The sequence below is a fragment of the Haliotis rufescens genome, unplaced genomic scaffold (genome assembly GCF_023055435.1).
Source record: "Haliotis rufescens isolate VD_foot unplaced genomic scaffold, xgHalRufe1.0.p SCAF_2, whole genome shotgun sequence".
In the NCBI taxonomy this organism is placed as follows: Eukaryota; Metazoa; Mollusca; class Gastropoda; order Lepetellida; family Haliotidae; genus Haliotis; species Haliotis rufescens.
The window spans coordinates 42072823-42095168 of NW_025963890.1; the positions used below are offsets into that span (position 1 = coordinate 42072823).

The 22346-nt window shown below is 40.9% G+C and overlaps 1 protein-coding gene across 2 annotated transcripts; it reads right to left on the reverse strand.

The window, feature by feature from the left end:
• Positions 1 to 314: 314 nt before the first annotated feature.
• Positions 315 to 20355, reverse strand: LOC124149421 (pancreatic triacylglycerol lipase-like). 2 transcript variants are annotated; one of them, XM_046521003.2, is made up of 7 exons: positions 20183 to 20355; positions 17962 to 18121; positions 10500 to 10765; positions 8328 to 8565; positions 5858 to 5974; positions 3274 to 3393; positions 315 to 1326 (listed from the first exon to the last, which is right to left on the reverse strand). In XM_046521003.2, the coding sequence occupies exons 2-7, from the start codon at positions 18014 to 18016 to the stop codon at positions 1088 to 1090; spliced, it is 1035 nt and encodes a 344-aa protein (XP_046376959.1). In that variant the 5' UTR covers positions 18017 to 18121; positions 20183 to 20355; the 3' UTR covers positions 315 to 1087. The 2 variants fall into 2 exon arrangements, with proteins under 2 accessions (XP_046376959.1, XP_046376958.1); XM_046521002.2 differs by having other exon boundaries at positions 10500 to 10810.
• Positions 20356 to 22346: the final 1991 nt, after the last annotated feature.

Here is a 22346-nt window from a genome sequence, read left to right on the forward strand (position 1 = left end):
GTATCTCAGTGTGCTAGCACTATAAATCGGCATCAGTCCGGACTAGTACAAGCAGCCACACACACACACACACACACACACACACACACACACACACACACACACACACACACACACACGCACACACACCTTCTGCTCTCCGGGCAGACGCTCTGTCTACTAGACCAATGAGGCGGTCGACACTGTTTGGTAAAGTAAGGGGGAAGAAACAGATGACCTCCACGATCGGTAATCCTATGTCAGTTACGACCGTTTCTAGCATGACTATATTAATAAAAAACGCCGTGCGAACTCAATGGTATGAAATAAAACAGTTTTGAATTTGCATATTTTATTTGTGTTTCGCATATCAAGGGTCGATACTTTGTTAGGCATTATTTAGAAGTTGACGGATGGATAACAACTTCCATATTTACTGTAAAGGCGACGTTTCGGTGTAGATCCGTATTCCGAAACGTCGCCTTTACAGCTTGCTTGCTTGACAAAGGCTAAATGATCTATTCCGAAACGTCGCCTTTACAGCTTGCTTGCTTGACAAAGGCTAAATGATCTATTCCGAAACGTCGCCTTTACAGCTTGCTTGCTTGACAAAGGCTAAATGATCTATTCCGAAACATCGCCTTTACAGCTTGCTTGCTTGACAAAGGCTGAATGATCTATTCCGAAACATCGCCTTTACAGCTTGCTTGCTTGACAAAGGCTAAATGATCTATTCCGAAACATCGCCTTTACAGCTTGCTTGCTTGACAAAGGCTGAATGATCTATTCCGAAACGTCGCCTTTACAGTAAAAACAGAAGTTGTTATCCATAAATTGTGTCTACTTTGTAACACGGGTCTGTTTTGTTAATAAGGTAAAAAACATTGAGGTCAATCTTTTCCAACGAAGCATGAAAACAGAAAAAAAGATTTAAATGAAAATCCAACCTCCAACCAAACAATAATTAGGAATGAACACTAAGTGATATAATTATGAATTATTACTATACTTATGTCATACTGAAGCAGTTTTAAGATCATGAAGCCTAAATGGGACATTTGTACGTTTTGCGTATATGTTAATGTTCATATTTCTAAGATACTAGTGATCATATACAAAATGGTGCTTTATCGTGTGTTGATGTGAAATATATTCCAGGGCTTTTGTTTGAGTCTGCGTAGAAACCCATTCGTGGACATCCGGTTTCAGGACATCCGGTACAGGCATTGTGGGTAATATTTTTGGTTGATGGACATCGGGTAGCCTTGAATTGACACAAGGAGTTAATTGACTCGGTGAATATGTAAACCGCTCTCATATGACTGCAGGCAAACGATCCAATGAAAGCTGGAAAAAAAAACAAAGTTATCTATAAAGCCGAACCTACGGTGGACCATAAGGGACATGGAGTCTGTTTTTCAATATTTTGATATTTCACTTACTTTTATGGTAACCTTTTGCAAATTAACACAATTTTGTCATACAAATAAATTATGAAATAAATCATATCTAAAAACAACCGAAAACATGGAAAATGTACTTTCAAGTAGCTATTGAATCGCTGAAATGTGAAGCGAAAATGTCAAAAACAAAAACGAAAATGTCAAAAACAAAAACGAAAATGTCAAAAACAAAAGCGAAAATGTCAAAAACTAAAATGAATATTATCACCGCGGTGGAAATAGTTTTCTGTATTTTCATTTTAGTTTTTGACATTTTCGCTTTTGTTTTTGACATTTTCGTTTTTGTTTTTGACATTTTAATTTTAGTTTTTGACATTTTCGTTTGTGTTTTTGACATTTTAATTTTAATTTTGACATTTTCGCTTCACTTTTCAGCGATTCAATATCTTCTTTATACGTGATTTATCACATATTTGTTTGACAAATCGTGTTAATTTGCAAAAGGTTACGATAACAGTGAGTGAAATATCAAAATATTAAAAAACAGACTCCATGTCCCTTATGGGCCAACGTACGTACCTACAAGTCAGCGAACGCATGATCTCTCTGAACTTCCCATCAATATCTTTAGAAGTAGTCATGCACGTTTCTCGGTCACATGAACAGGACAAACAGACCGTTATTTGGTATGACATGACTCACTGTGTTCGCAAGACGAGGGATAATGTAACCCTATTACCCTAGAAAACCCTCTATTCAGCATGAACGTATCTCCGTAAGTTTTGACTACATCCGCAAACATGTATTTTTTAAATTGAGACTATGAACCCAAATATATTTGTTAAAAACATTGCAACAATGTATTTTTTTGGCAGACAATTTCTTCAAGTTTTTGAAAGGCTTTTATATGTGATACTCATAAGGGAGAGAATTTATGGATGTCAACTTATTAGGAACACAACGTTCTTGTTTTTCAACTGTCTGAAGAATACTTATTTTTTGTCAAGAATTTTATATGACAATATGTTTTTTTCGGTAAAATCCCAGGCCCATCCCGGAATTAGTCTGTCTTACATACCCTGATACAAATATATATCAAATACAGCCCATGCAAGTCTATAATGTTTGGCAAGTCTAGATCACTGCAGTATCTGAAAATGAAGAGCGTCACTGGGCTCCTTTTTATTATATTTTTATTAAGATAACTGAATAACTGTTTTTTTATGTACGATATGTTCATTTCAGAGACTAGATTTTAGTCTAATCCCGGAATATAAAATGAGTTAGTGAGTGAATAAACTTTAACGTCGGATCGGAATTGTTCCAGCGATATATTGACGAGTGACTATCAAATAACCGGTACCTTATGAACCCTCTATCTCCCCTCGATGTATAAAACCTCATTGAGGAGATTTTTGGGGACACTCCCAATGCTGAATATGTTCTAGATGTCACTACCTCTCAGACTTAAACTCCATGCGCCTTGTTTGTTTGTTGTTTTACGCCGCACTCAGCAATATTCCAGCCATATGACGGCGGTCTGTAAATAATCAAGTCTGGACCAGACAATCCAGTGAATGATATCATGAGCATCAATCCAGGCAATTTGGATACAATAACATGTATCAACCAAGTCAGCGAGCCTGACCACCCGATCCCGTTAGTCGCCTTTTACGACAAGCATAGTCACCTTTTACTGCAAGCATGGGTTGCTGAAGACCTATCCCCCTCCGGATCTTCACGGGTCCCATGCGCCTTGTACAGTTACCCTATTGAGAAGGCTGTAGATATGTATGATCTATCTGAGGAAATCTGAGACATTCAGAAGTAAGGTCCTAGTCAGACTAGCTTTCATCTACTAGTCTGTGAGGGAAATAGCATTTAGACTTACTTGATTGCCCCGACAGGAGCGTCACAAGCATGTGGGCGATGTGGGCGGGACATCCGGGCTGGTCTACGCCGCCATTAGGGTAAAAGTCCACGTGGCCGCTCAACTGTTTGATGCCCATGCCTGGAAAACCACAATACACCAGTCACTGCACTATAGGACACGCGAGCCACTTAACACTATGCTACCACCAGTTCAGAGCCCCGTTCCACAAAGCGATCTTAGCGCTACGATAATCGTAAGCCTTCGTTAAAGTATGGGAGTTACGATTACCTTAGCGCTAAGATTGCGAGCCACTATGCTACCACCAGTTCAGAGCCCCGTTCCACAAAGCGATCTTAGCGCTACGATGATCGTAAGCCTTCGTTAAAGTATGGGAGTTACGATTACCTTAGCGCTAAGATTGCGAGCCACTATGCTACCACCAGTTCAGAGCCCCGTTCCACAAAGCGATCTTAGCGCTACGATGATCGTAAGCCTTCGTTAAAGTATGGAAATACGATTACCTTAGCGCTAAGATTGCGAGCCACTAACCACTATGCTACCACAAGTACAGGGCCCCGTTCCACAAAGCGATCTTAGCGCTACGATGATCGTAAGCCTTCGTTAAAGTATGGGAGTTACGATTACCTTAGCGCTAAGATTGCGAGCCACTATGCTACCACCAGTTCAGAGCCCCGTTCCACAAAGCGATCTTAGCGCTACGATGATCGTAAGCCTTCGTTAAAGTATGGGAATACGATTACCTTAGCGCTAAGATTGCGAGCCACTAACCACTATGCTACCACAAGTACAGGGCCCCGTTCAACAAAGCGATCTTAGCGCTACGATGATCGTAAGCCTTCGTTAAAGTATGGGAGTTACGATTACCTTAGCGCTAAGATTGCGAGCCACTATGCTACCACCAGTTCAGAGCCCCGTTCCACAAAGCGATCTTAGCGCTACGATGATCGTAAGCCTTCGTTAAAGTATGGGAGTTACGATTACCTTAGCGCTAAGATTGCGAGCCACTAACCACTATGCTACCACAAGTACAGGGCCCCGTTCCACAAAGCGATCTTAGCGCTACGATGATCGTAAGCCTTCGTTAAAGTATGGGAGTTACGATTACCTTAGCGCTAAGATTGCGAGCCACTATGCTACCACCAGTTCAGAGCCCCGTTCCACAAAGCGATCTTAGCGCTACGATGATCGTAAGCCTTCGTTAAAGTATGGGATTTACGATTACCTTAGCGCTAAGATTGCGAGCCACTATGCTACCACCAGTTCAGAGCCCTGTTCCACAAAGCGATCTTAGCGCTACGATGATCGTAAGCCTTCGTTAAAGTATGGGAGTTACGATTACCTTAGCGCTAAGATTGCGAGCCACTATGCTACCACCAGTTCAGAGCCCCGTTCCACAAAGCGATCTTAGCGCTACGATGATCGTAAGCCTTCTTTAAAGTATGGGAATACGATTACCTTAGCGCTAAGATTGCGAGCCACTATGCTACCACCAGTTCAGAGCCCTGTTCCACAAAGCGATCTTAGCGCTACGATGATCGTAAGCCTTCGTTAAAGTATGGGAGTTACGATTACCTTAGCGCTAAGATTGCGAGCCACTATGCTACCACCAGTTCAGAGCCCCGTTCCACAAAGCGATCTTAGCGCTACGATGATCGTAAGCCTTCTTTAAAGTATGGGAATACGATTACCTTAGCGCTAAGATTGCTTTGTGGAACGGGGCCAAAAGGATATGATGGGACACGATGGCCAGTTGTCTAAGGTGCAAACAATTGACTTTCGCCTCAATAAGCTGTTTCCGTGTCCGCCGGTCGGTCATGGCTTCAAGACCGATCCTTCATCGTCCTTGTAAAAGTCAGCACTATAACACTGCTCGTTTGTTGCACACCCACCCCTTTTGAAAACCAAACGTAGTTTGTTGTAGACAATGTACCCCCAACTGACAGAGGATTTTGATATGTTGGAAAAAATACTGAATCCGCCCTTGCTCTCGAGCTTGCGTCATGTCGGAATTCAGCCTGGTTCCCTGGGTATGCTGCGCTGCGCTTGAGTGTAGCGCCAGCGCAGCATACACAGGGAACCAGGCTGGTCGGAATTAAGCTGACATTCCCTGACTTAATGAAAACTGTTCAAAGAGGCGTTTCCCTAAACTCAACCACGTACTGTCATCTCACAGGGGAACAGATGCAGCGTCATCCTGAAAGATCCTGAACTATTTGCATGGACTAAAACCATGTAGTGGCGTATGGATACATAGCTGTGGCCATTTCACACATACATAAAGGAAACTGTCGCGTGACACCAAAGGGCTGGAAAACCTCAAGTAACACGAAACGTAACTACGTCACAGATGAAATCGCTTTCTCTACATCACACGGGAGTTATAAGTTAGGACATCTGTAAACGATTCGAGTTATTCTAAAAATAGCACGAATACGTCAGCCTCGATTTGGGATTGAGCAGCGCTTTGAATGAGCGTTCGGTGGCCACCTTTGATCCTCTTCATGGAACAGTTCACGGGAAGAGTGGTGTATTTGTATAATTACAGTCTTTTGATTATGTGGCGTTAGAGCAAGAATCTCACCCATTCGTGTTAACGGCTCTGTGTCGGTGTGGATGACGTCCACGAAGACGGCGTCAGTGGGGTCCAGCCTCACTGTGGGGTTCGTATCCTCGAATGACGGCCCAGCGGGATCCAGCCCTGAAAGAGAGGTTGTCACGTTTTTAAAGGAAGTACTAGAATCGGGTAATTTGATTCAAGTCTTTTGACAAGGAATCAATCTCATTAAAATCAGATCTCAGTTCTCGCTGCCGCTAAACAAAGATCTGAAGACATCCCACTAGGGGTCACGTCAGAACGACCTTTCATCCGACCAATCAGAGCGTCGCTTATCAGATCATGACAGTGACAGTCGGAATGTGATCTCTCATCATACAACCTCGAAAACTTTAACACGGGGTATTCCGAACGAAAGTTACAGGTTTAACGACTGAATCCATACAATCTAGACCATCTTTTAGCCATTCCAGAATGTTCTTTTGTTTAGGTTCAAATTTGTAATCGAGAATTTGTCAAAATATGTTTCGAAGCGTAGTCGCCAATTTGAAATTAGTGCTGTAAAGCACGAGAAAGCTGCCTTCTGATTGGTCATTCCATTGGTCGGTCAAAGTTCGCGCAAGGTCGTTCTGACGTGACCCCTAATGGGATGTCCTCAGATCTTTGTTTAGCGGTAGCGAGAACTAAGATCTGATTTTAATGAGATTGACTAGGAATAGAATTGTAAACTGTTGAGCGTCGTAAGAAACCCCCTCTGACACAATCAAAGTGTCAATAGACATGCTAAGGATTACTAGTATATACGGTCAGCTCGTAAAATGCCGAAGACACCGCTTTTGACACATGTAACGAATTTATCAGTACCAGTTCAAACATCCTTTTGGCTGAAATGTGGGGTGCAGGCTAAAACGGCACCTCACCAAAACGTCACCGATTTCTCTGGCGAAAACGGCACCGCATTTGGCGAAAACGGCTACTATGAGTCGGGCGAAAACGGCACCTCTATTTTTAATAATGATAAGAACGATTTTTGTGGTAATATATATGGTTTATTTACATGGTCACAGTTATCACAGCATGTTGTTGTTTTCTGACATTCTTCTCTCATGCAACACATCGAAAGGCCATTGTGAATAATTGTGATCTGACAGCACCATGTTAGGCCTCTAAATACAGTTTCAGTTTAAACTGAGTTATTTTTCTTCAAAGCATGTCATGTTTTCACAATAAGTTGTGTTGTGTATAAGCTAAGTTGGATTATAGTTGGAGTAGAGGCTAATTTCTAATGTAAACTTGTTTTAGCATCTCACAATTATATTGGTGTTTGCAAGTTACCATATTAGTTTAATAGCACTTTTTTGACCAAGGTAAAAAATAAATAAGGTGCCGTTTTCGCCAGGCAATAGTAGCCGTTTTCGCTTGAGTCGAGGTGCCGTTTTCGCCAATCGGCGCCGTTTTCGCCCGGTGACGTTTTGCTGAGGTGCCGTTTTCGCTATAACCCGAAATATGATGTATCTTAAGACTCTCGGTCCGGTAAATCAAATTATTACTCTCCCGAGAAGCGATCACCTGTTTAAACATACAGCTGTATTACACAGTGTTTAATACCAAAGCGCGTGCTTATGTACTGCGGGAACAAGATTCACAAATATTGAAAACTCTCAACATCCCTGGGCTTTTTCAATGACTGCGTGTGGAGATGATAGGTCACTGAGAGGAGCTTATGCACACTTTCCGATCTCTGGGCGGACGCTCCAGCACAAGGCCACGGAGGCGATCAACAACAACGAGATTCACACGTTATAGTCGGTCCTTCTGCGTGGAAGTCAACTATTTAACAACGAGACAATCTCATTGAAATCAGATCTTAGTTTTCGCTACCGCTAAACAAAGATCTGAGGACATCCCATTACGGGTCACGTCAGAACGACCTTTCGCGAATTTTGACCGACCAATGAAATGACTGACAAGAAATCGACATTGGCCAATCAGAAGGTAGCTTTCTCGAGCTTGTCGACACTAGTTTCAACTGGCGACTACGCTTCGAAACATATTTTGACGTATTCTCGATTAAACAAATTAAAACTGATAAGAACATTCTGGAATGGCTTATAGATGGCCTAGATTGTATGGATATAATCATAAAACCCGTAATTGTCGTTCGTGATACCCCGTGTTAAATATATCGTGGTTGCACATGATTAGAAAACACATTCCGACTGTCACTTTCATGATCTGGTAAGCGACGCTCTGACTGGTTGGATGGAAGGTCGTTCTGACGTGACCCGTAATGGGATCTTCTCAGATTTTTGTTTAGCGATAGTGAGAACTAAGATCTGATTTTAATAGGATTGACAACGAGACTACCTGTCGTGTTGATATTGGAATGTAACTAACGGATTTTCTTGTCAGAGGTCGACAGTTTATCTCGGAATGCAAAGGGTTCCACATAGGACAAAGGAAGGACGCATATGTGTCGAACATAACTATACCCTACCCGTGATGCGTCCGACTCGTCCGGTGTCTGTGCTCCTTCTCCCGGCATACCCTGCGACATGAGCGCCGAGACTGTGGCCAATCAGGTGGAAGGTGGCCGAGTCTGCGCCTTGTTCCTGAAGTTTGGTGAGCAGTCTGGCTGTCATGGCGCCAACGACTCTGATATCGGCAACGGCCTGCTGGTAGTCGAAAGCACTGGCCCCTTTTCTCCAGTCAACTACCACAACGTTCATTGAACCCTGCAAGAATGGGCAGCACAATCGTTTACACTCTGAACAGACATTACTGACATTTTCTCTTTTTCATTATTACTTCTCTTAATATCTTGAAATTACCACCATTCGCCGCTCTGAATAGTATTCCAATTATATCACAGCGTTTCAGCTTGATGTGGGAGGAAAGCCCGAAGTGATGCTGGTCTAAGACCTTTACCTGAAGCCCACGCGCACGGGTCTGGTGCTGACAAACCTAGAAACATAATAGGGGCGACCTGGTATCCGCACGCACGATCATAGGATTCTGGCGTGAACAAAGGACGCAATTCTACATAGCGAATTGCAGCACCACCGACTGGGCCATCGCATTGAGTCTAAACCAGAAACAAAAGTAGGTAATGTGTATCGATTGACTAGTATGGCTCACATTACTGCCCATTTACACGTAACCGAAAAAATGTTCATGCATGTTGTATATATGTATATACCTTTCTATTCAATCTTTTTGTCCCTAACACACTCATTCTCGATTGTCCAGTGTATTATCTGTCAGAAAGCCTTAAAATATTTCCTATTCATATTTCGGTTCTGGCATGCCAATTCCAACTTTTTGCATAATTCATGAGGATCCCAATCCATTCCAGTTCCATGTTTTAGAACAAAAAAGTATGGCAGCCACCATGTGAGCACATGGTTTAACTTGTTGACTTCTAGAGCTTCTTCTGAACGTTTTCCTGAACTTTCCATATTGCCAATAACCTGATCACCTCACCATAAGTGCCTGCCATCATATTACCTTCATCATTCACCATGTTCATGCCAATTAAAATTGAACTACTCCTATGACCTACTTAGACTTCTTTTCATTATCAATCCCTCTCTTTTACTATCCAAAGAATTTATCTCGCTTCTGGGTGTAATTTGATTGCATAGCTATTTAAGCGTCACTTGTTATGAAACTCAAATGAAAACTATAGTGGCGAATGGTCAAGGATATTTATCTGGATTTAAGACTGGGTAAACGAACACTGGAATATCGAAGATGACTTCAGGGAATAAAATTCCAAAACTAAAGACACAGATAGCCTGTGGAAAAGCGCACTTTACTGATTAAAATGTAAATAAAAATAATAATATTTTGTTTGTGTAGTCTTTGTCGTAAATGAAGTAAACACTGATATGGAGTATGTGAAAAACAAACTGATATGAAGTAAATGAAATAGAAACTGACATGAAGTAAATGAAATAGAAACTGACATGAAGTAAATGAAATAGAAACTGACATGAAGTTAATGAAATAGAAATTGACATGAAGTTAATGAAATAGACACTGACATGAAGTTAATGAAATAGACACTGACATGAAGTAAATGAAATAGAAACTGACATGAAGTAAATGAAATAGACACTGACATGAAGTAAATGAAACAGAAACGGACATGAAGTAAATGAATTAGACACTGACATGAAGTTAATGAAATAGACACTGACATGAAGTAAATGAAATAGAAACTGACATGAAGTAAATGAAATAGACACTGACATGAAGTAAATGAAACAGAAACGGACATGAAGTAAATGAATTAGACACTGACATGAAGTAAATGAAATAGACACTGACATGAAGTAAATGAAATAGACACTGACATGAAGTAAATGAAACAAAAACTGTTATGAAGTAAATGAAACAAAAACTCTTATGAAATAAATGAAATAGAAACTGTTATGAAGTAAATGAAATAAAAACGAAGTGAACGAAACTACTACGTAGTTCGTTTCTTTGAATGTAAAGCCAAAGAGTAAGTTCGATTCCCAGATGGATCTACATCAGGGTGGTTTTGTTGTTGAGATTTGTGAAAAGCAACAACCCATTTTTGTATTATTCCTCCTTTTGTAGGGAGAGCCATCCTTCGCGGTTTAAAGAAAATAGTCAATAATATTATCAAAATATTATTTACCTTTTTCAATAGTTCCTTTACCATATTTTTGACCCATGGGTTATCTCCCCTGTCATTGAAGCCGTGGATGATGACCTTGGTGGGCAGATCTGGCCGGAAGACGTTCCTCGACTGTAGTCTCCGGAGGTTGTACTTGAGGTCCAGTGTGTGATAGATGGTGGGGCTGGCGAAGAACTTGAACTTGACCCCCAGGCTGTCCGGTGAACGGGGGAGGTAGTTAGTGTTCGTGTAGGGAGCGGCCGCAGAAAAACACCCAAGCTTGTAGCCTTCATAACACACACGTCGGGTCTTAAAGGCACTGAAGAACCACCCTGGAATTGCAGTTATATAACAGCAGATTGAATGTAACAATTACAGTACAGCAGTGGGCATAGAGTGAGTGAGTGAGTGAGTGAGTGGGTGGGTAAGTGAGTGAGTGAGTGAGTGAGTGAGTGAGTGAGTGAGTGGGTGGGTGGGTAAGTAAGGGTGTGTGAGTGAGTGAGTGAGTGAGTGAGTATGATTTTACGCCGCGTTTAGCAGTATTCCAGCAATATCACAGCAGGTGACGCCAGAAAGGGGCTTCACACATTGTACCCATGTCGGGAACCGAAGCTGTGGGCATTACCTCAGACATATGGTCAAATCTGAGATTTGATACATCCAGCTTGTAACCCATGGTTGTGCTGCGCATACTCAGCCATCCCTATGTATTGTCCTCGCTCGACCAGGTTTAAGTTCTGTGACCCTTTTCTCCCGGTAAAAGAACCCCAAAATGGTATGGGACTATTTGAGGTGTTCAAGAACTAAATAATATTTTTCTCTTTTCAGTTTTTGATACTAAACTTCCAATGGAAACTCAAGAAGAGGTCTGCCAAAGATACAATTATTCGGTGCTTTTGTATCAGTCATGCCAGGGTAAACTGGTCGAAGGTTCGAATCCCAGATTCGCCCGGATTGTGATCATGGTCCGTCATCACAATAGCCGTATGCGTGGATTTTGTAAATAACCGCATCTTCTACACCAGCTTCATACGTCAAATAACAGAGACATGCGCTCTGTGATCCTCTTTAACTTTAAGAGTTACCTCCCATGGTGTAGGTGGTATCTGTTTTCTTCTGCATAAGTATACTCATTCCATGATAGCGGAATGGGATAATAAACACACATAGATGTGGAGCGGACGTTGCCCCCAAGCACGGGAAGTGCATAGCAGACTAAATGGGGCCGTGAACTAGATAACTGTTTGATATCAGCTATTCAGATATGTGGGTTAACCGATGACCTGATATTGTAACGATGCAGATATAGATGTATTCAATTTTATACATAATAACAACTGAAATTGAAAACTATTGCAAACTATTGTACCACTATTGTACCCCTATTGTACCACTATTACACCACTATTGTACCACTATTGTACCATTATTGTACCACTATTACACCACTATTGTACCAGTATTACACCACCATTGCACCACTATTGTACCACAATTGTACCACAATTACACCACTATTGTACCTCTATTGTACCACAATTGTACCACTTTTGTGCCTCTATTACACCACTATTGTACCTCTATTACACCCCCATTGTACCCCAATTGTACCACTATTGTACCACTATTGTACCACTATTACACCGCTATTGTACCATTATTACACCGCTATTGTACTACTATTACACCACTATTGCACCACTATTGTACCAGTATTACACCACTATTGCACCACCATTGCACCACTATTGTACCACAATTGTACCACAATTACACCACTATTGTACCTCTATTGTACCACAATTGTACCACTTTTGTGCCTCTATTACACCACTATTGTACCTCTATTACACCCCCATTGTACCCCAATTGTACCACTAGTGTACCACTATTGTACCACTATTACACCGCTATTGTACCCCTATTGTACCACTATTACACCACTATTGTACCACTATTGTACCACTATTACACCACTATTGTACCAGTATTACACCACCATTGCACCACTATTTTGTACCACAATTGTACCACAATTACACCACTATTGTACCTCTATTGTACCACTTTTGTGCCTCTATTACACCACTATTGTACTTCTATTACACCCCCATTGTACCCCAATTGTACCACTATTGTACCTCTATTACACCACTATTGAACCTCTATTACACCACCATTGTACCCCAATTGTACCACTATTACACCACTTTTGTACCACAATTGTACCACTATTGTATCACAATGTACCACTATTACACTACTATTGTAAGACTATTACACCACTAGTTCGATATATAGAGAATCTCACCCGAGTGTCTTTTGATATCAAATATATCAACACAAGTTGATAAAAGTGGGAAAACTCCGCGGCTTGCCGAGGTTTTTTTCCACTTTTATCAACGATTTTATTTATCATCCAACATCATTTTTCAGTTTGTAGACAGTAATTAGCAGTGTCTTAAGTGTAAAAAAGTACTGCTTACAGCTTCAGTAGCAGAGCCATTAGTGATGTCATTTGATTGTGACGTCATGGTAACCAATGACGTCACAATGGTCTGCAAAGCATTGTGATGCAATTTCATTGCAGCGATATCTACAGTGTAGATATACAGAATACTAAACGAGCTTCTGTGTAATACCAATTTTATGAAACGAGTGAATAGTTGCGGTATCTGACGAGCGAAAGCGAGTCAGATACCACAACTATTCACGAGTTTCATAAAATTGGTTTTACACGGGAGCGAGTTTAGTATTTTATTTATTACTTGCCATTTATAACGTTTTTAGAATTATCCTCTCGAGTGTGAATAGGCTGACACCTACACGATCCACGGCATAATCCGATTGAGTTGAGTAATACTTCAAACACGTCAAAAGTTGAAACGTATGAATTTAATACCATACAACGGTCCACCTTTAGAATTTTCAGGCGTCCGTTCCACAAAATTATCGTAGCGTTAAGGTTATCGCAACTCACATACTTTAACTTAGACCAACGACTGTCGTTGCGCTACAGTAGGATCGCCTTGTGGAACGGGGCCTTGCACCTCAAAGTTTACAATCACGTCACAATACCCGATGACGTAATTTGTGGAATTTTGTTGCAAGTTCCTTCGGCGAAACAATGCCATGTGACGTCAGCCTAGCAACAAGGTTGCTGGGGTCATCGAGTGTGCATAAGCTCCTCTCAGTGATCCATTATCTCCACACACAATGTCTTTGAATAAGCCAAGGTATGTTGAGAGCTTTCAATATTTGTTCGTGAAACGTGTTCCGAGAGTACATAAGCACGCGTTTTGGTATTACACAATGTGTAATACAGCTGTATGTTTATTAAACGGGTGATCTTTTCACGGGCAAGTAATAAATCGCTTGATCTCACCCAAGCGATATCTCCTGTGGGAGCCCCCCCCCCCCCCCCAAAAAAAAAATAAAAATAAAATAAAATAAAAAATAACAAAATAACAAAATGCTGAAATGTATGCTCTTGCAGAAAGGCGATAACTCATCAACCCATATGTATATTTCTGCCAGAAATAAGTTACGCTTATAACGAACTGACGGATATAACGAACTTACTTTTTTGGTCCCGACTATTTGCTGTGGTTATGCCGTAACTATGCTTATAACGAACTACGGTTATAACGAACTAACATTAGTAGTCCCTTTGAGTTCGTTAAAACCGTAGTTTACTGTATACATTTTAGTTTTGTCTGTTTGTTACGTGAAGATTCGGAGTCAGCGCAGTGATGACATGGGACAATGGGTTGTGAGCATGGGTCTGACGATATCCAGAGATGCGGGTTCGGTGCCTTCTAGTGTGTTGATGTCCCTGGACTACTGTAACTGAAGGCGCAAAACATCGAAATTACTCAATCTATTGGATTATGTATTCTGTCTTTCATAAACCGTAGGACGGCCTCCGTGGTCTAGTGGTAGAGCGTTTGCCCGAAGAGCGGAAGGTCCGGGGTCGATCCCCGGCCGCGTCATACCCAAAGACGTTAAAAGATGGTACTTGTTGTTATCGTGTCTTGCGCTCTCTATTAAGAGGCTAAAACAAGGACTGGCCAGTTCCGAGTCAGTATACTGTGTCTGAGTAGGGTATTCATGTTAAACTGCGGCATTGTATATCAGTGGGCGAGCGCTATAAATCGAAGGGGCGGTCGGGTAGCCTAGTGGTTAAAGCGTTCGCTCGTCACGCTGAAGACCTGGGTTCGATTCCCGACATGGGTACAATGTGTGAAGCCCATTTCTGGTGTCCCCTGCCGTGATGTTGCTGGAATATTGCTAAAAGAGGCGTAAAACCATACTCACTCACTCACTATAAATCGTCATCAGTCCGGACTAGTACAAGCAGCCACACACTTTGCCCAGGTCGCTTTGTTAGTGCAATAATATTGGACGCGACGTTAACCCCATTTCACCTCATATACTGTCGATAGAAATCGTCAAGCGGGCTTTTCTAAATCTCAGCCAAACTGTACTTACAGACAGCAAGACGGTATGACAACCCAGAACTCATGTTCCAATGAAACTTGCAAAGGTTTGCGAAATCTGACACCTTGTTTCAAATCAATTACCCAGCATTTTACAATCCTTTAACTTCCAGACATACCCAATGTACATGTTTCGCTTGTCTCAGTGTGTCAATGTTTTAATGTCTAGATTTAGAACCTGATTTGAAACATACAAATATGCAAATATTTCCACCAATTCTATAAATCATGCTTATCTTATTTTTAATATGTTTACACGAAAGATTACCATGTGAAAGACCCAACACCCTCCACTTGAGTACGTAATTGTCGCTTGCGAATGTGGCATCAATATGTGAAACGTTCTTAAAGTATGTTCGCTTTTTTCGCATGTGGAGTGTTTTTTTCCATGCCTATTGCTTTTACAGATGTTGGGTTCCTTGTGTTGTGGAGTGGTAGGAAGTCTCCACATTGCCCGCCAGATAGGGAGACATATGTGTCAGTGGGGCAGCACAGCTTGCATTGTTCATTCTGCGGCAGCTAGGTACATAATAGACTTGCACAATTCTCTAATGCAATTGCTTTTACTTTACATCGTAATTCTAATTATGGAAATGATGAGAACACGTTGTCCCTTTGAAAGACCGGCGTCCGCTTATCTAGACTTTCCCATTATAAAGATTTCGTTACTATACATCAATGGGCTTATCAATCTCCACAGACTTGGAGCAAGTCTAGACACAGAGCTACTGGCTATCTCAAACAATACCACTATTGAAAGACATAAGCAGTTTCTGCATTGTTGTCCATTACGTCACTATTAGCTTCATGGTGACATTTCAGTGCATAGTTTAATATCATATTTTAGGGATGTTAATATTATCAAATATTCGAATATTATCCAACTTTACTGTGAATGAACTCTATCTGTTGCGTCTTTTCTACAAACACAGTGAACACCTTGTTAACACGAAGTACGAGGAGAAAAATCAGTTCTTGCCCCTGTTTCCAAAATGAATTTAATATGCACAAAAACATATGAAAACATTATTAAAAACTATTTGGGGGGAAACATTTCTATTTTTGTGCATATTGTTTGTTTGCTTGTGTAATGTTATTTGAAACATTATTTGTATGTTGCTACAATAAGATGGTGACTGTTTCATACCTGTTCATGTAATCAGTACTTCGAGACAAGAGGAGTATCAACAGTAGGCCATAGAACCGAGAAGATTTATGACGGGAACATGAACTATTATGGACTGCAACGATGTGTTGGTATATTATACAGTTTGAGTTAGCGAGATGTATTCTCTTCCATGCAGAACTGAAATTAAATCTGAGCTTTTCAAACATGTAAAATGAGAAATTGTTGAATTTTAAATCCAAACATTGTTTATTCTCGTACATGAGTGAGTGAGTTAAGTTTGATGTCGCTTTTAACATTATTCCAGTTATAGCACGGCGTGTCAGCTTAATGTGGGAGGAAAGTGATGCAGGTCTCAGACCTTTACCACTTCGGTGAAACCCACGAGCACGGGTATGGTGCTGACAAACCTAGAAAAATAATCGGGGCGAACCGGAATTCGAACCCACAATCATAGGTTTCTGGCATGCCCAAGGGACGCAACTCTGCACAGTGAATCGCGGCGCCTTAGACGACTAGACCACCCGTGCCCCCTCTTATAAATGAAAACCCAGAGCTGCATCCGTTTCACACATGCAAGTCACACTGAACTACCGTATGGCTGAAAAGAGATGAGGTAGGTATTCTCAAGTCTTTATCACTACATACTCTTTAGGTACGCATAATAAAAATTGCAAAGGATGCACCACTCGGCAGCAATGGAGTGGGCGCTGTCCTGGAGAGGAACGCTGATTGGCTGGTTGTTGTGTGTGTCTACTTCTACCTATGTCACCTTCACACACCCCCCCCCCCCCCCCCCCCCCATTTGTCACCACTCGCCCTTTTCAGTAACCTGCAAGAGCACTCGTCCCACTATCGATGAATGTTATGTGCGAAAATACGACAAACCAATCAGAATACGCGCATGATTTCAAGTTCTTCGTCAAAGAATCCCTCAGAAATAATTTTTGATTTTACATATGTCTTGCACCTAAAAATATACCCAAGACAAAGTTAAATGTGTTCAATCATACTGTATAATTCCGCATGTCCCGATGTGCTTTGAATTGCATCTGAAATATATATAATATATGGGGAAATATATGTTAACCATTAACCCACGAGTTGACAATTATTTCAGGTATGCCCGTTTGCGCCGAGACGGAACCCGGTCGCAAAATTGGCCACGAGATGGGCACGTCCCCCCCCCCCCCCCCCCCCCCCAATACACTCCCCCCCCCCTCCTCCTCCTCCTCCTCCTGGTAGTCTGTTACATTAGCGTGGGGTAGATAGTCTATCAGCTGTGATAAAATAGTGGAGTTGTCTCTAGAACGAGCGGGATTGGTGATGTTGATATGCGTTGCATAGGTCTCTCGAAGCTTAGTAAATGTAAGGTAATATTGCATCATCACTGAAGGATGAAGGGAAGGAATACTGACATTAAGATAGGATTAAAATAACAACCAGAAACATAGAAGCGGGACCCGTGAAGATCCGGGGTAGAATAGGTCTTCAGCAACCCATGCTTGTTGTAACAGGTGACAATGCTTGTCGTAAGAGGTGACTAACGGGATCGGGTGGTCAGGCTCGCTGACTTGGTTGATGCATGTCATCGTATCCCAATTGCGTGGATCGATGCCCATGATATCAATCACTGAATTGTCTGGTCCATATTCGACTATGTACAGATCATCGTCATATAGCTTGAATATTGCTGAGTGTGACATTAAACAACAAATAAACAAACAAACAAACAAACAGCAAACACAGGGGAATAAACGACAACACAGGAGAAATGGAGAAAACAAATTGTTTAAAGGCTTTGTTTATATACACAAAACAATCTAAAATATTGATTTAAATGAAAGTACTGCCTTACCTTGAGCTGGGCAGAAAGCGCACAATAATATAACGGTGATTTTGGAGAGATCCATCGTAAGTCCGATGTCTGTAAGTGTCTTGCGCGGGGAAACCCACCGTGAAACACCCGCGCTTTTATATGTGGGCGCGGGTTTCGGTTAAAATGCATGGAACACGACCTGAATAACGACAAACATGACTCTTTTCTAAACACAGTATCAAAAGGTAGATAACTCCATCGAGATGAATACATGTGTATGACCAATATTTGTTCGGAATGAACGTCCCTTATACATTCATCAGATAGGGCGTCTCGGCATTACGTGGCTCTCGATATGCATGTTAAGACACATCACCTAGGGGCATAGGTCAAAGGTCCACCATAAATAAGACTAGAGGAACATATTCGTTTGTTATAAAATACAATATAGTGTCATTAAATTATGATTGTTATTTTACGACAAATGCACATATAATAGACAGCATATTATCCTAAACGTTCCAAATATAAAATTTTATATTTATAGCTCGCCAAGGAACGGTTGCAAAATGCTAAATGGTATTTAAAGAACAAGCAAACAAATAACGAATAATCATTTTACGACATACGAGCAAGTAAGTGACGGTTTTGGTCGCAGAATCAGGCATATCCTGCACGTTCTAAATTTTGGCAGCACCCACAGGAATAAGGAAGAGAATTTAGTGATGTCAACTTCTTTATTATGAGGAACATTGTGTTGTCAGCTTCATTGTGTTCCTCAGAATAAAGAAGTTGACATCCATAAATTCTCTTCCTTATTTTTGTGGATGCTGCCAAAATTTTCCTCATAATAAAGAAGTTGACATCCATTAATTTTCTTCCTTATGTGTATCACTTCCAAATGCCTTTCAAAGACTTGATTAACACGAATGAACATTATCTGATGCTTGAGGGGTAGTCCTGAAACCGTCCTTTTAAGGGGACCGTTTATACCTAGAATTGTTACGGGGAATTAACTCCGGGATCTCCACGCCTTCAAAAACAGACAGAGAGGTTTTCAGGCGAAATGCAGGAATCTTTTATTATATGTGACATCACAATGCAACAACATACATTCAAAACATCTCAGTATTATACTTCGTAGTTTAGACAACATAATAAGCAATTAAATAGTACAGCATTAAGATATTGAAATCAATAATTAAGAATGATAATGAGTTACATCATTTAAAGTATAGTAAACTATTTTCTGGTGCCTTGTTGGAAATATAACAAAGATTATATAGTTGTAACCAGGTTAACTGCCGCACAGATACCTGGGGCTTAAGCCGGGCGTCACGGTACGTGCACCACGTGAACAATGGCTGGCGGCCAAGCGTGCGTTGAACCGTAGCCTTAACTCTAACGAGGTAACTGCCGACCTTACTTCAAGATAATGATGATTAAACACTTTAACACCTTTAGCACTAATCAGAAACTTCTGACGTTTACCAATTATAAGTAAATAACTTATAACACGAGAAACAATTTATATAAGAAATGCTGGATATTGTATTGTAACTCTTATCTACTAGACTGCCACTGAATTGCCTGTATCTTTATAGACTATTCTACGATATGAAACACAAAATCAACCGGCGCTTCACGATAGTGCGGATGCACTTATGTGGTAAATAGTTAAAAGACATTGCCGAATCTGTGCGTATTTAGCTACGCAAACTGTGTTACTTTTCGTGTATTGTGTTCTAGACATATACGGTCACAGACTGGTTATCTTTAAATACATACATTTAGCTGCCGATGCTATGCTACTCATTATATTGAAACAAGAAATGTTTCCCGTGAAAATACAAACAGTGAGACGAATAACATGACCAGAAATATAAATGCAGATAATAGAACATGTTGACCACAAAGTCACTTGATACAGAAACGTTATATACGTTGAACATATTGTTTAATAAGCATCCACGACTTCCATAACTAAAATGGCGTAATATGTTAGATTGATATTTAAACGCCTAGAATACTAACGCTCGTATTTTATCCGGGATGCTCTATTATTCTCTATTATTCAGTATAGTATTTGATTTCTAGATGAACTGTATGAAATTAACATATAGCAGCCAAATCGTAGATTTTGAACAATACTTTTTGATTAACTGTAACATAAGTTCATTGTACCAGCAGAGTAACAAGGTTAGAATTATTTACAGCACGTTTAACAAAAATGGCAAAGTAATAAGTAAAAGTAACTTACCTTCAAAAACAGACAGAGAGGTTTTCAGGCGAAATGCAGGAATGACTCTACGCCAAGATACCCCTGCATTTATACCCGAGACCTCCAGTCCACGTTTGAAAGCATGTCACTACCCATCTGTCCAGTTTGGGATTGATAACAATGGTTTCCCACATGGTGGTCAAATTATGCAAGTTTTGATGTGGTGACTTACTTAGTTAATTGTTCATTGGCTGGTCAGCTGTGTCTGAATCTGGTCAGCCGGGACTAGAATTTCTATAGCGCTAGCTGATTAGCATCTGCCAGCTCGTTTGACTGGTTTCGACAGCTTGCATCTCCAAGCGTTACGTATTATGATAGGCGACCTGTAAACTATGTAGCGTTTACTGGCTTGGGAATGTGAAACTTAAAGTAGAAGAATATATTTGATTTTGATAAAACTTGAAGAAAAATATGATGATTTTCGCCCTGTTACAGTCCTATTCGCATCTCACAGGAAATGAATTCATTTTCAACACCTAGCCAATCATTGTTAAATAACAGTTGTATTACTGACTGAGTGTTAAACTTCAATTGAGGGAAAAGACTCCAGACCTTCATTGTACAGTACAGTAGTGGTGCATATGTTCACTGTGAAGCCTCCGTGGTCTAGTGGTAGAGCGTCCGCCCGGATAGCGGAAGGTCCGGGGTTCGATCCCCGGCCGCGTCATACCAAAAGACGTTAAAAGATGGTACTTGTTGTTACCCTGTCTGGCGCTCGGCATTAAGGGGCTAAAACAAGGACTGGTCGGAGTCAGTATACTGTGTCTGAGTGGGGTATTCATGTTAAACTGCGGCATGGTATCTCAGTGAGCTAGCACTTTAAATCGGCATCAGTCCGGACTAGTACAAGTAGCCACACAAACACACACACGTGCATGCACGTCGCTATATAAGTGCAATAATCTTGGACGCGACGCTAAACACCATTTCACCCAAATCACTGTTAAGCTACAGTGACGATAATGGTTTTAACATCTTCCCGAGGCAAGAGAGTTAACTGACTATAAAAGTCCAATTCCCACCCTTGCCGAACTAGGCTGGTATTATGGAGTTAGATTTTGGCTGGACTAACGAGTCTATGCATAGTCCAATCAAAATCGAGCAACGAAATCGCAATCCTGTTCGTAAACTGCCATGCAGATTTCGGTCGATTGAAAGATTTGCAAAGCATGTGCACTACCAACTCATTGTCAACAGATATTATCTAAATCTTTTCTTGTTTTTAATCAAGGTGCTCACGTGATTTGATGCACTTCGTGATGTAAGACTCGTTTTATCACAATACAGATCTTGATTATCGATTATCGCCGCCATTTTGTTTGAAGAAATGCAAGTGATACGAGAGGTGGAATCTGATTGGTCCATAGGAGAGGCATGGAAGGGACATATCTCGTAATAGCCACAGGTGGCGCTACGATCGAGCCCAGGAATTCCAGCCTTGTTCGGCAAAGGTGGATACTGTACTTTTAAAGTCAGTTAACTCTCTTGCCGCGGAAGATGTGGTTTAAACTGTAACGTAACAATACTTGAACCAGGTGTTCAATGTAAAGTAGCAGCGAGAGCAACAGGCGTTCAATGTAAAGTAGCAGCGAGAGCACCAGGTGTTCAATGTAAAGTAGGTATGGTACATGTATTCTTTGTAAAGTAACAGCAATGGTACTAGCTCTTCACCGTAAAGTGGCCGAGAAGGTACATGTGTTCATTGTAAAGTAACAGCGAGGGTACTAGCTCTTCACCGTAATGTGGCAGTGAAGGTACATATGTTCACTGTAAGTTAAATTGATGCCACCAGGTGTTCTGCATATTGTAACAGTAATGATACATATGTCCACTGTGAAGTTACAATGATGACACCAGATTTTCTGCATATTGTAGCAGTAATGGTACATATGTTCACTAAAAAGTTACAATGATGACAACAGGTGTTCTGCGTATTGTAACATAAATGATACATGTGTTCACTAAAAAGTTACAATGATGACAACAGATACTCTTCATATTGTAACAGTTATGGTACATATGTTCACTGAAAAGTTACAATGATGACACCAGGTGTTCTGCGTATTGTAGCAGTAATGATACATATGTTCACTGTGAAGTTACAATGATGACACCAGGTGCTCTGCGTATTGTAGCAGTAATG